The 14,535-nt window shown below is 40.2% G+C and overlaps 1 protein-coding gene and 1 long non-coding RNA gene across 3 annotated transcripts in view; both read left to right on the top strand.

The window, feature by feature from the left end:
* The first annotated feature begins 8,963 nt into the window (after nt 1–8,963).
* LOC113118043 (uncharacterized) lies at nt 8,964–10,245 on the top strand. Its single transcript, XR_003294275.1, has 2 exons — nt 8,964–9,413; nt 9,848–10,245. It is a non-coding gene; the product is annotated as an uncharacterized LOC113118043 (long non-coding RNA).
* A 1,387-nt stretch (nt 10,246–11,632) lies between these two features.
* fbn1 (fibrillin 1) overlaps nt 11,633–14,535 on the top strand; it is a 55,348-nt gene continuing 52,445 nt past the window's right edge. For both annotated transcript variants that reach the window (XM_026286902.1, XM_026286901.1), the window contains exons 1-4: nt 11,633–11,864; nt 12,045–12,221; nt 13,313–13,395; nt 14,338–14,436. In XM_026286902.1, the coding sequence (XP_026142687.1) occupies nt 12,061–12,221; nt 13,313–13,395; nt 14,338–14,436 (343 nt within the window). In that variant the 5' untranslated portion in view covers nt 11,633–11,864; nt 12,045–12,060. The remainder of the gene's footprint in view (nt 11,865–12,044; nt 12,222–13,312; nt 13,396–14,337; nt 14,437–14,535) is intronic.

The following is a 14,535-nucleotide window of genomic DNA, read 5'->3' as shown; positions in this document are numbered from 1 at the left end:
AGAACACGCTGCTTTGTTTGCAAACAACAAACTCACGCAAGCTCCTTTCAGACTATTGGATGCTCTGCAGTGAATGGGTGCCGTCAGAATGAGAGTCTGATAAAAACATCCCAATAATCCACAGCACTCCAGTCCATCAGTGAACATCTGGAGAAGACAAAACCTGAAACACATCCAGCATTAAGATGATTTTAACTCAAACACATAGAGTCTATAATCCAGAATAACACTTCCTCCAGTGAAAAAGTGCTTCATCTGCTGTCGTCTCTCACAGATTAGTTTAGATCTGTTTAAACGCTGCTTGATCTGTGCAGATTTCTCTCCTGATTCAGACCAGAACACTTTTTCACTGGAGGAAGTGTTATTCTGGATTATAGACTCTATGTGTTTGAGTTAAAATCATCTTAATGCTGGATGTGTTTCAGGTTTTGTCTTCTCCAGATGTTCACTGATGGACTGGAGTGCTGTGGATTATTGGGATGTTTTTATCAGACTCTCATTCTGACGGCACCCATTCACTGCAGAGCATCCATTAATGAGACACTGATGCAGTGCTACATTTCTCCAAACCTGATGAAGACACAAACTCCTGATCTCAGATGAACTGAGGGTGAGAATATTTTCAGAAAGTGTTCATTTTTGGATGAACAAGTCCTTTAATCCACGTGCTCTTGTAATCTTTAATCAAAAGCATGAACTCTTAGAGGGAATCTGTCTCTTCTCTGATGGCGTGTGCATGAGGGCGGGACAGTAATTCCTCCAGTGACCTGTCACTCACATGAGATCACAGCAATTAGCAAACCACAACGATCCAATCAATTCCCGACGGACAACATCAGGTCCTGCCCTACATTTTTCTTGTTCAAGAAGCCGTTTTATCTTGGATACATGTCAAGACTGTTTCATGCACTTTAAGTTCCTGAAGTTTAAAAAAAACTAGATTTGTGTTCAGTGTTTGTTTCTTGGTGTTAGTGGTTGTGTGTGATCATCACTAGTGCTGTACGAGTGTGTGTTGTGATTGAATCATCAGGTGTGTGTGTGCTGTTGGGATTCTGGGAGCATCATGTGACGTGACTCTAAACGCATCCGGAGCCAACAGTGACACACGCTGAGAAATATGCTGCATGTGTGAGAGTGTGTGTGTGTGTGTGTGCATTAATCTTCACCACTGAGGGGCTTTTATCAGGGCCATTACAGACGGCAGGAAAACAAGACTGTGCAGCTGTGAACATCAGCCGCCCGCCGCCCTCTGCATCTGTCAGTCTGCCCTTCTGCTGTGGATGCACACACACACACACACACACACACACACACACACACACACACTGATCTGACTGGATGAGATCATCTGAGGGTCGTTATTTGTCTTGGGTAACGTGCGATGGGCGAGTCGGTGTGAGTCAGCTAAAGAATTACCTCAAACATCAGAGATACACGTGATGCTCCAGAGATCTGATCGAGTGCAGAACATGTTCATCACCTGATGATGTCAGACACTCTAATGAGGCAAAGTGACTGCCAATAAACTCACACAGATTTACGTCGGCCCACCAAACAACAGAATTAGGTTTAAAAGGCACCAAAAGGCATACATCACTGTCTGTTTAGCTCCGCCTTCCAATTATACATTACTGCCTGTTTAGCTCCGCCCACCGATCTACATCACTGTCTGTTTAGCTCCGCCCACCGATCTACATCACTGCCTGTTTAGCTCCGCCCACCAATTCTACATCACTGTCTGTTTAGCTCCGCCCACCGATCTACATCACTGTCTGTTTAGCTCCGCCCACCGATTCTACATCATTGCCTGTTTAGCTCCGCCCACCGATTCTACATTATTGCCTGATTAGCTCCGCCCACCAATTCTACATCACTGGCTGTTTAGCTCCGCCCACCGATTCTACATCACTGGCTGTTTAGCTCCGCCCACCGATTCTACATCACTGCCTGTTTAGGTCCGCCCACCGATTCTACATACCGTAAATCCTCAAAGCCGAGGCCTTTATTTACCTGAACTGCAGAAGGTAACAGGCTTTTATTTGAAGCAGGCTTTTATTAGAGGCAGGCCTTTATTTCTAATTCCATCTGTTTGATAAGTAATTGTTTTAAACAACCCGTTTTAAATTAAAAGCGATAGCATTCCGGTGGACAGAGATCATAACATTAGCACAGAATCAGTTCAGAAACAAAAGAACCAGTTTGGTTTAGATGCTTTGTGTGTCATTCTGCTTCACGCTGAATCACGCATGCGCAGTATCATCAGCTCCTCGGTTCTTGAATCAGACGTGTCCGACAGAAACGGTTCTCGGTTCAGTGTACTGGTGATCCGAAAATTGATGCAACCAGTTCTTTACTCGAGAACGAGAAATGCTCCGGCAGTGGGCGTGTACGTTTGTTATCTGGCTCTGCTGCACAAATCCCCCCGGCCTTTATTTACCACGCCCCCGGCCACTATAAGAGGCCCGTCGTTTATTTGACTACCTGTTTTATTTGAGGAATTATGGTAATTTACTGTTTAGCCCCGCCCCGCCAATTCTACATGGCTGCCTGCAGGAACTCAGTCCTTTGTACACTTTATTTTACTGCAGATTCATTTGCAAACAAGGAACAATTTGACCGTTTTTTTTTTCAGAAAGATTGAAACTAAAAGAGTATTGCGACTGTATTGGATCTTACAGTAATGTCACAACACAAGTGTGAGTAACTGTTTTCACTACATGATCACTATTACTTTGCCTTTTCTTACAGATAGTTTGACATATATTCAGTTAATTATGCATTTTTGACCTAAATCACAGCAGTGTGCATCTATTCTGAATGTAGACTGTCAATCATATAAAACTATTAGCCAATCAGAGGAGTGGGCGTTAACTTCTGAGTCTACAATCCTCCACGCCAGAGCGTTCTGAAGAGAGGGGTTAATACAGGACAGAAATAGCTTATTACTTCTAAATTAGGATTTTTTTTTCTCAGAGAACAGTACAAAATAAAAAAAAAGAGGCAGTTCATGACCCCTTGAGGACATTTGAGTTTTGATTGGTTTGTCCTTGTCTCTTCTCCAGGTCAGGGTTGAGCTTCACCTGAGCGCCAGCCATCTTGAATGATTCATGTAGGGTTGGGAAACTCATTCATCAGTGTGTGTAGACGCACATGTGGATGCTTGTTTATATGTGCATGAGTGTGTGTGTGTGTGTGTGTGTGCTGGTTTGACCAAAAGACACGGTCGACCCAAAACACAAGAGTTTTCCAAACCGTAGATGGTCAGAAATGTGAAGGTCATCAGTGTGTTCCTCAAAAAAGAGAAATGAACCTCAGGGGGCTGAAACATCCAAACAGCAGCGGCGAGGTCATGGACGACTCTCACAAACAGCCCGTGATCAGCCGATTCGATCCGAGACATCATCTCTGTCTGCAGATATTAGCAGTGCTGGGGGTAACGGATTAATCAGATTACTTTTCCCAAGTAACTAGTAATGCATTACTTTAAAATTTGCAATAAAATATCAGTTTATTTTTCAAATAAGTAAAGCCAGTTACTTTGTTTCCATGTGTTGAGTGACAGCTCTGGTGTTGCCATAGTGACAGAAATTAGAGACAAACCGAGAGATCCCGATGGCATTAGATGCATTTAAATCACTTTTGTTCGAGAAAGATGACAATGTACCTTTTGTTTAATAATCACAAATAATTAACATTTATGTAGTTACTGTAAAGTGATGTATTTTATTCTACTTTGGACACGCAGCTGATATAGTTTCATTGTAACTGCAAAAAAAAAAAAAAAAAATCATACACCCACTAGAAGCACCATGCATCACATCAGCCATGTTTTGTCAGTGACCCGCCAACAACAACTTGGAAAATCAAGGCTCAAAGAAAATCCCCATTTGTTTCCCATTTGAATCATAAATGTAATCTTTCCAACATGACTTGAAAGCACCCAACAGCACTCATGAGAACGACTCAAACTGTGTGTGTGTCTTTTTTATAAACACACTCACTGTCAATGTTTCTGAACTGACCTTGATTATATTTCTGTCTTTCACAAGAACGATGCAGAACACGGCTTCATCTCGATTCACGCAGCAGCTGCTCTACATACGGCTTCAGAGAAGAGCTCATTTGAGTCCAGCAGCTGGTGGAAGGGAATTGAAGGAATATGGATTGGATTGATTTAAGTCGGTCATGTGCGACTGTGCCATTGACCCTCACAAAGATTTAACAAGCACAAATCACCCGATCAAAGCAGAGTTTTTATGAGAGAATAAAAATGACATGCTCATATTGAGTCCATCAGTCAGGAAAAGGTTACGCAGACATTTCCAAAACCCTGGATCTGAACAGACCCACAGCGAGAGCCGCAATGTTGAAACGAAGCAGTCTTGGAACGGTGCTGAAACTCCCCAGGAGCGACCGGCCTGCCAAGGTTTCTCCAGAGGCGCAGCCTAAAATCATCCAGACTGTCACAGAAGATCCTGAAGCAGCGTCCAGAGAACCGTAGGCTCCTCTCGGGTCAGCGTTTGTGATGCCACGATCAGAAAGAACATAAACGTTCATCTATTGTTTGCCAAGAAGCACCAAGATGATTCCAAGTGTTTTGGGAAGGTGTTCTGTGGAGAGGCGAGCCAAGCGTGAATCAGTTCGCTTCAGGAGCTGAAGTCTTTAACGCTGCTTTATATCAGAAGAACATCCATCCAGGACCCAGCTGGAGATGAAGCAAAGCTGCATGATGTGAAACACAACTGCATATTCACACGAGAACGGCAGAAAACAAGCACAAAGCCCAGTGTTTATAAGTGTACAGTGTGAGATCCTGAAACTTGATGACTCAAGATTAATGACTCGCTGCATACTCAAAATATAGTTCCAAAGACGGTTCCACAGCAGTGCCACCGAACAACCAGTTTTGGTTCCTAGAACCGCTTTTTCTTAGTGTGAAGAACACTTCTCCAATTTAAAGAACCTTTTTGCACCTTTTGTGCAATGGAATGTTCTCCACTTTTCTAAACAATGGTTCCAGAAGCTGGTTATCGCAGTGATGCTTTAGAAGAAAAATTTTGGTTCCCTAAAGAACCATTTAGTGAACAGTTTCTACAAGAACCATTTTAACTGGTGAGAACAACATTTTAATAATCTAAAGAACATTTTTGCACCCTTTGTGCAATGGAAACATTCCACAATCTAAAAAGAACCATTTTTGGTTCTCCAAAGAACGTTTCAGTAAATTGTTCTTGAAATAACCACTTTTTCGTAGTATAACGAACTATAATATCCTGAAAAACCTTTTGTGCAATGGATATTTTCTCCACTTTTAAAAATACAATTTCCAAAATGTGGTTTTCACAGTGACGCATTAGAAGAACAGTTTTTTGGTTCCCTAAAGAACCTTTTAGTGAACAGTTCCTACAAGAACCATTTTAATTGGTGAGAAGAATATTTAAATAATGTTTTGTGCAATAGAAATGTTCCACACTGTAAAAAATTAAGGTTCCAAAATCTGCCTTTTGCAGTAATGCCATTGAAGAACCATTTTTGGTTCCTCAAAGAACATTTCCATGCTCATTTCTTAAAAGATCCACTTTTTAATTATCTACAGAACCTTTTTGCACCTCATGTGCAATTTAATCGTTCTTCATTAAAAAAAAAAAAAGGTTCCAAATGCTGGTTTTCACAATGATGCCATAGAAGAACCATTTTTGGTTCCCCAAAGAACCTTTAAGTGAACAATTCTTAAAACAACTACTTTTTCATGGTGTAACAAACTCTAATAAAGGTTCCAATGACTGGTTTTCACAGTGACGCCTTAGAACAACCTTTTAAACTGGTGAGAAGAACATTTTAATAATGTAAACAAAAGAAAAATAAAGGTTCCAAAAGAGTCTTTTTGCAGCTATGCTATAGAACCATGTTTGGTTCTCCAAAGAACCTTTCAGTAAATCATACATAAACAAACAACTTTTTCTCATTGTATCAAACTCTAATATTCTGAAGAACCTTTTGGTGCAAGGAACCATCGACGCCTCGAGACCTGCCAACATCAGCAGAGCGTCTTCTGCAGTTTCAGAAGCAAAGACCCAGTAGAAGATCTCAGATCTGCTGACGCACAGGCGACTCTACATGAACCTGAACGCTGTGTGATATCAAAGCAATCTAGAAGTGATTAATAATGATTGATTCTGTGAGATTTCAGATACTCCTCCCGTATCACTGATCGTCTGGGAGTCAGAGCGCTCGATTCCTGGAGTCCAAGACCACGGGAAATGAAAGGAGACACAGTCGTTCCTGAGCCAAAGCAAATAAACAGTGTGAGAAAGTTTGAGTAAGAGGCACACGCTCCCCCCCGCCCCGTCCCTGCATCCGTCTGCGATCCGCACGAGGCCGGGAACAGAAACAGGAATGGGATTCAGTTATTGGGTCACGTGCAGCGAGAGAGAGAAGTGAATTCCTCAAAAGTAGGTCAGTATATTGGAGCATCTGTTTAAGCCATAGCTGAGCCTTAGAGAAAGTAAACACACAGAAGACTGAGCAGAACTCTGTCAGTCGGCCTCGAACCCTGCAGCGATGAGACCCAGAGACACAACAGTGACGTTACCATATACACGCCACTCACAAACCATTGAAACCCAGTTCATGTGATGTATGTACGAGTGAGACGCAGTATTTGGTGTGTATCATCTGTACGGTGAGACCATGATGAGTGAAAGCGTATCTATGTAAAGGTGGTTAATGATTATAGTTTTTATTAATTATGTCAACCATTTACTTAGATTATTAATTTTTTATTTTAAAATTGATTTGATTTTTTTAAAGTTTAATTTTGTCATTTTTTTTTTTTTAAGGTTTAATTTCAGATTTAGTTTTTATTTATTTCCAGTTAGTAATTTTAGTGCTTTGGCTTATCTTTTAAGCATGCAGAATTTATTTGGAAACTGCAATGGTTCTGATATGCGATGGCAGTGCCAAAAAAAAATCAAGAATTCAACATATAACAAATACTTATAAATACAAACGCACAGTTCTGTAGCTCAAACCATGGGTTCATTTCCCAATATCAGTGAATAATGCAATGTAAGATTCTCTGCCAAATGCATAACTTGAATGCAAAATTTAATAATACACGGTCTACTTAACTTACCTGTGGTGATGCAAAGCTTGTGATGGATTTTTCTTCTATTAGTCACAAGACTCTTCACATGATGCGAGTTCGCAGGTCAGAGTTCACTGAACTTGAACTTTGGAGTGCATTAAATTTATTACATTTGCAATATGTTTGAATTGGATGAAAAATGTAGTGTGATCAAGCATCAGCTGGAGTGATTGCATTGAGACGCAGGATTATGAAGAAAAACTTTTGTTTAGAACACACTGATGAGATCAAGAGCGAGTCTTCAGAAAGTAAATGGCCTTAGTTTCATGTTGACTTCAGTCTGCATTCCTTGCAGATGATTCTGCTTCTGATTCACAGTCCGGTCCAGAGAGAGGAGGAGGGTGCGGCTCGGGTTTCTCCTCCCACCGTGTGCCATTGTTCCTGCATCAGTCTCAGGCTGGACGCCGCTGGGTTGAGAAGCAGACGGACGCTCCCCTCCTCTGACCGCAGACACAAACACCCATCAGCACGCAGCAGCTCATTCTGTGTTCAGTAAGAGGAAACCAGCTTCTCTCTCTTACTGGAGCACTGCTGCACCAATGTAGAGAGGTATTACTGACACCATGTACCCAGCGTTGTGGAGTCATAGTTACAAGGAATTTAGGAAAAAACTATCTACATAAATTATTTACTAATGAAAGTGTTAAAGATTACAAAGAAGGTTACATCTGAATATTTCCACATGTATACAGATTTAATTGATTTCTTTCCTAAATTGCATCGATTGCTCTTTAATATGAGACACTAATGTTTCAGGACACATGCTTATTCAATAACAGTTTTATTTCCTAATTGCTTTAAAATGAAATTATTATATTCTTAATTCAAGTGATTATTGAAACGATTCATTTGAAATTTAGAGATGTAATGAAAATGTAATCAGTTACATTACTTTAATGTTACATTACATTTTAAATAATCTATAACTTGTGACATTCCCAAAGTAACCTTCTCAACACATGGCACTCCCCACATGATTTTTTAAAAATAATATTATTATTTACAACACTAATGAATTAATGAATGCTACAGCTTACTGTAATATTAACTATATGAACTGATAAACTGCAGAAAATAATGTAGTAAACTTTAGTGTACTGTAGTATAACATATAGGCTACCCTATAGTTGTAGAAAACATAGTACAGTATTGGGTTAAGTAATTTGTTTATATTATTATAATTGTTATATTACCAAAGCAACTATAGAATTACCACACCAAATTAATTTAATCATGGTTCAAGAACGCATATAGAATTTAATATAAATTACTTTAGTATTTGTTTCTTGCTCCAGAAGTGGGCGTGCTACTCGAGTTTTGTATAGTGCAGCAAGTCTGGAGGGTAAAAGTCATCAATTATTTCCCATGAGCCTCCTCTCTCATTGTGCATTGTTCGTGTTCTCATTACAAGAGTCAAGGTGCTGCCAGCGTGCGCGCCCCCGCGCCTAACGTGACTGGGAACGCGTACAAGAGCCAGAGTCCGTCTGTAATATTAAGATATTAAGTATAGATTACATTCCATGAAGATATTTAGTTAATTTCCTACCGTAAATATATAAAAAGTTAATTTTTTGATTAATAATATGCATTGCTAAGAACTTAATTTGAACAACCTTAAAGATGATTTTCTCAATATTTAGATAGTTTTGCTCACTGAAGATTCCATATTTTCAAATAGTTGTATTTCAGACAAATATTGTCCTCCTGTAACAAACCATACACCAGTGGAAACTCATTTATTCATCTTTCAGATTATGTATAAATCTTAATTTCGAAAAATTGACCTTTTTGACTGGTTTTGTGCTTCATATATTCACCTTATTTTCCATGGCAACAACGGTGCCGCCATTGCGCTCGTTTTGTCATCTTACTTCCGGCTGAGGGACCGGATGTAACGTACCTAAGCTAGTGGCTGGCTAGATAACAGAACGCAGAACGAACAGAAGTATGATATATGCTCAGTTAGGGGCTGCATAACAATTGTATTAAAAAATAAATGCACCAACGATGTAGCGAACACATTGTGACGCGGTCGGAGTGTTGTGGTGCACTTTACAATTTACACCCAGCACCTAAAGAAGAGAAGCACCTGAGGAAATGGATGAAGGCGCTAAATTTGAAGCGCCCACCCAAGCGCTCTTATGCGTGTTCGTACCATTTCATGGACGGGAAGGCGACTGACGAACACCCTTACCCCGAGAAATGTCTCGACTACGATGTCCCGTTAAAGAGGTCACGCCGGGGATGAAAAGGTTGTCAGATTCGGGTAAGCTAACCTTAACTAGCTATGTGTTTGCTCGCCTAACGTTAGATTTATGAAGTCCGTTCTATGAATACATTTATGATCAGTAACAGGCAGTTAACAAAGTACAACGAATGTTCCATGATGACCATTGTCCACCCATTTATTTAATATTTAGGGTAGTACAAGATATTATAGTACATTACAATAGCTCACATTATTCCTGCTACAGAGATTGCAGGTGATAGCAGGCCAGCTAGCTACATTTCTCATTCAGATACTGACCTACGTTTGAACACTACAGTTAATAGTGTGTATACTGTTTTGTCTCTAATGCATCTCTCTCTCACACACACACACACACACACACACACTGTTCTAAGTTCGGGTCACATAATATAGTAATTCTCATGATATATTGTAAGTACTAATGTAAAAATGTTGAATTATTTCCACAGATGTATCGATGACCGCCAGTGTTGCAGTGGACAGCTGTGAGGGTGATCAGATCCACATGCCCCTGATCCTGCTGAAAGTCACCAGAAGTTACCTGCTGTAATAGTTATTATGAACCTTTACAGTGTCACCTGACATTACCTGCTGTAAATAGTTTTTATTTAATTATCTTAATTTGATCTTTTTTTCATCTTTAATCTCTGATTTGAAGGAATAACTCATGTCAAGTTTGCAAGTTAATTCCATCTTGGTTTATTACATATGGAAATTAAATGTTGAAATTTTATAGGATGGTCAGTAGAAGGTGTCTCGTGCTTCCTGAAAACAACAAACACTGATCAGCAAATCACAAATGATTTTATACAACTTATATTAAATGATCCATGTTCTAAAAAACAAATCACAGTCTGTCTCTTGTTTAACACAACTGATTTAAAACAACTGATTTGATATAGTTCTTCACCCACACCCTCTACACCCCACCCCAATTACCTAATATCCTATCCTTAACCTAATTATTCTCATTCCTGCTTATTTACAAAGCTGCAACTATCTTGTTGAAAGCAGCAGGTCACCTGCCTGAAACTTATCTGACACGAGGAAGCATACACTTAAAATAAAAGGTGTGTAGTCTAGCTACAGTCTTGGCTCAGAATCGCTGATTGTGTGGCACATGTAACTTGCTGTGAATGATCCCAGATGAGCAGCTTACAGATCCTCAGCCCTGTACAGAACATGGCAAACCTAAAATACATTTCAAAGATTTCACAGTTGTCTTATTTCAGAATCATTCATTATTATTACACTTGACGTTTACCTTATTCATTGATTAGACTTAATGTACACCTACCAAATCTTACCTTTACCTTACCTTTTGCATATACACCGCAGAATTAAGAGGCAAGCTGATTTTCTGATCATATTTTTTTTGTAAAATTTACCAATTCCAAACCAATCTTAACTATTAATTTTGCATTTAATCTTTTATAAGTGATATATAATCTTTATTTTGCTTGTTTTATCTGTAAAATAAAATCTGCCTAATAATTATGCATACCTGGATATAAGGCGTTTTTCACTTCCAAGTTCCAGCCTCCTCCTTTTCTAATGTGTAATTGATAAACGTTCACTTACCTTACTCCACTGTGCAATTAAGTTATTAGACAAAATACTTAGTCTGATGATGGTCATCAAACACGTTATTATACTTTTAAACATGTATAACTTCGTGTATATTAACATCACACTCACACGCACACAAAACTAACCAGCTCCATGCTGAGAGGTTAGACTGCTCGACTGGCTGTTTGCACGTTTAATTTTAAAAAGACGAAAAAACCCTCGCTGTGTAACAGTACACGACCAACTGTCTCACTATGTAAATACTGGTAAGCCTCGGTACATTTTTTTTAAAATCATTTTTCCTTGCTGCTCCATCAACTCCTCCTGACAGGGCAGTTAAATATATAGGTTAACTCTGGCCACTTCTTCATATCGTCTAACATTACCCACGTTAACAGCGACGATGGATGGGACAATTTGAGACCATTTGATCGTCGTAAGACGTTTTCATCGTGCTCCCAATTTATAAAATAACGTTCTTTGTAATTTCTCCACAGTTATAGCAAACTATAAACAATCGTACAACTACTAAACTAGTAACCGGACGTGCCGTATCGGTTTAGCGGAAGTCGGATGACAAAATGCGGAAATGCGAAGTATTAAAAGTGGGCGGGGCGGAATAAGGTGAATATATTAATCTCGCAGTGATTCCGACTCGCTGAGTTCGCGCAGGTTCTCGCGAGATCGGAGGGGAGCGAGCGTCTGGATGAGATCTGAGTGGCGCAGCAGAATGAGCGCTGATGCAGTAACGCAGCCGCTGCGCTTTGTGTTGCACCTCTGAGCCGCTTTACGCTCTTTTTCTCACCCTGACATCTTTCACCAGGCACTTTACAGTCTTTACTAGCGCTCACCCACTGGAAGAGACTTATTCTTCATCTTCTTCATCATCTACTGGAGGTACAGAAACTTTTTTCCCCTCAGTATTATTTCATCCTCTGCTCACAAAGTTTGTCCGCTGTCGTATTATTGTTTACTTTCTATAAACGCGCATGAGTGGCGCACATAAAGCTAGTTTCTTGTTCACTAAGTTTGTGTTTGCGTCAGTTTTGTTATTAATGTGCGCTGTTGGTCTTGCAGCGGGAGCGCGCGCAGAATGAGGCGGCTGCTCGTGCTCGCGGCGGGAATCTCAGCGCTCGCGTCGCTGTGTGTATCAGCGCAGACGCTCGACGCAGACGCAGGCGCAGACGGAGCCGCGGAGCAGCCGAGAGCGAACCGATCGAAGCGGCGCGGAGGCGGCCAGGACGTGCTGAAGGGGTAACGACTCTCTCCATCACTGGAGAACCGCAACATTTACTCTAAACACCGCTGAAACGGTCATTAACAGCCGTTAGGGAGGCTGTGGGAACCCGGTTTCCCGCGCTCCGGAATCCGTTAATTAGTGCTAGCGTCATAACATTAATGACCGTTTAGGTTCAGAGAAGTGCTGTTTTCTTTCGTCTGTGGACTGTTTGTTTCGCAACATCTTCAAGTTTTTGTGTTCATTAGATGATCCTTATTAAACACAATAATCAAACATAACATTATTAAATCATAGGGTGGAAAAAGACTAAGCTGTGCACTGAAGTCAACGAACGAAGTTTTTACCTCACAGTTATGAGAAAAAAACAGAATTCAGAGATATAAACTCTGAATTATGACTGTTTCCACACAGTTTTTCAATCTCAATTAGGACTCTCTTCTTGCAATGCTGAGTTTATATCTCACAATTCAGAATTGCGAGAAAAATGTCAGAATTTTGATCCATAAATTACCTTTTATTTTTATTTGTATTTTTTTGGTTATGTGGCAGAAACAAGCTTCCATGCAAATCAAACCAACACCAAAAATATAGAAATAGAAATCACAATAGAGAAAAAAGCTTAAACAACAAACTAAGAAATAAACACAAAATACAAAAAACAATTCCTGTTTTTTTTTATTTTTTATTCCTGTTGCTGTTTAGTGTGTTTCCCCCTCATATTTATGCTTTTTAATTTTATTCCTATGCTGAGAAAATACAAATCATGATGAAACAACTTTCCCTCAAAAATTTGAAGTAAAGTTTGACTTTGATGTTGGTCGAGAAAGTTGTCTTAAATATTTAAAACTGTAAATCTGAAGAATTCAAGAGTGAAAGTTTAAAGCGTGAGGTTTTAAAAGATAGATAAATTGACACACTGAATTAGATTACCTGTAAAAAATACAACATCCTCAAGTATTCTGTTTTATTTACAGCTAAATTTCTGTTTACAGTGTTTGCTCCTTTCTATGTTCTTCTAATGAACACTTTACTCCATGTATGGAGAGTTTCACACATCTGTATCTAAGCCCTAGCTCGGTTAAGTTTTGCCGAACTCTTCCCGCAGGCCGAATGTGTGTGGATCCCGTCATAATGCGTACTGCTGTCCCGGATGGAAGACCTTGACCGGAGGAAACCAGTGCATCGTCCGTGAGTCCTCCTCAGCTTCCTGTTTGCTGTGTTCAGAAGCGCAGTGGTGTAATACGCAGTGGTTTAAATGAATAGACTGGCAGCGCTCAGGAAGGCTGTTGTGTTATTCTGGCACGGTGGGAGGGGGGGGGGTGATGTTGTTTACATGTGAAGGTCAGGAGCACTAATGGATCTCAGCCACAATGGCCCAGAGTCTCTCTGACCTCCTGACCTCTCGCTGACCGCACTTAACAAGAACATTCCACTAATAATCAGAGATTGGACACGTTCCAGTTCTGTGTGCATGGTGTAACGATGGCATTAATCCGATTAAGCCGATATTTCCTGAATAAGACAGCTGGCATATGCCTCGATGAACTGCAAGATGGGGAGAGCTGGAGCAGGACCAGCCTTGAATCTGCAGACTTGGATTTTCTGGGAGGATTTAAGAGTAAAATAGATGTGCATATACAGTTCAAACGCTCAGTGAGTCCCTCAGTTGTCCTCAGTGTGAAAAGATGATCTCAGAATCATACGGTCATCGTCGTAAAGGTTCAAATACACAAAAAAGCTGGAAAACCAAAGAATTTGTGTCAGCTGAAGTATTTTTCTGAAGAACAGCAGGCAGTTTAATTGTTCAGGAGAAATATAACACAAAAACACAGCTGTGGATCATTCAACTAAAAAACACAGTATTAATGAAAACTTTTGAACGGGGTCGTCTTTATAAATTCAACTCTTATCTTTTTCGTGAAATATCTTATTCAGGTCATTACTAAATAAACAATAACTCTTATTTTGGCTAACATTTTGCAAATGTAAACTTCTGGTTTAAACTGAGAAACAACAAGGCAGGAGATGTGTAGAGCGTTCAGAATATCACCTGCACCTTCATGTTTATTGATGTCTGTGAAGGTCCAGCAATCAGTAGACGTCGTCAGTCATTGTTTTTGCTGTTCTCAGCTATTTGTCGGAGCCCCTGTGGAGACGGCTTCTGCTCCAGACCCAACATGTGCACCTGTCCGAGCGGCCAGATCGCTCCCACCTGCGGATCCAAATCAGGTAACTCCTCTTCATCCAGGTGTGTGGAGTCAGAGAGGAGAGGAAAGTCACATGATTCTTATGTTTGATCACTCTTTATCTACTTCCTGTTTCCTGTCA

The sequence above is a fragment of the Carassius auratus genome, chromosome 18 (assembly GCF_003368295.1).
Source record: "Carassius auratus strain Wakin chromosome 18, ASM336829v1, whole genome shotgun sequence".
Lineage (NCBI taxonomy): Eukaryota > Metazoa > Chordata > Actinopteri > Cypriniformes > Cyprinidae > Carassius > Carassius auratus.
Note: the sequence above shows the minus strand (reverse complement) of the source record. Positions and strands in the feature narration are given on the sequence as shown.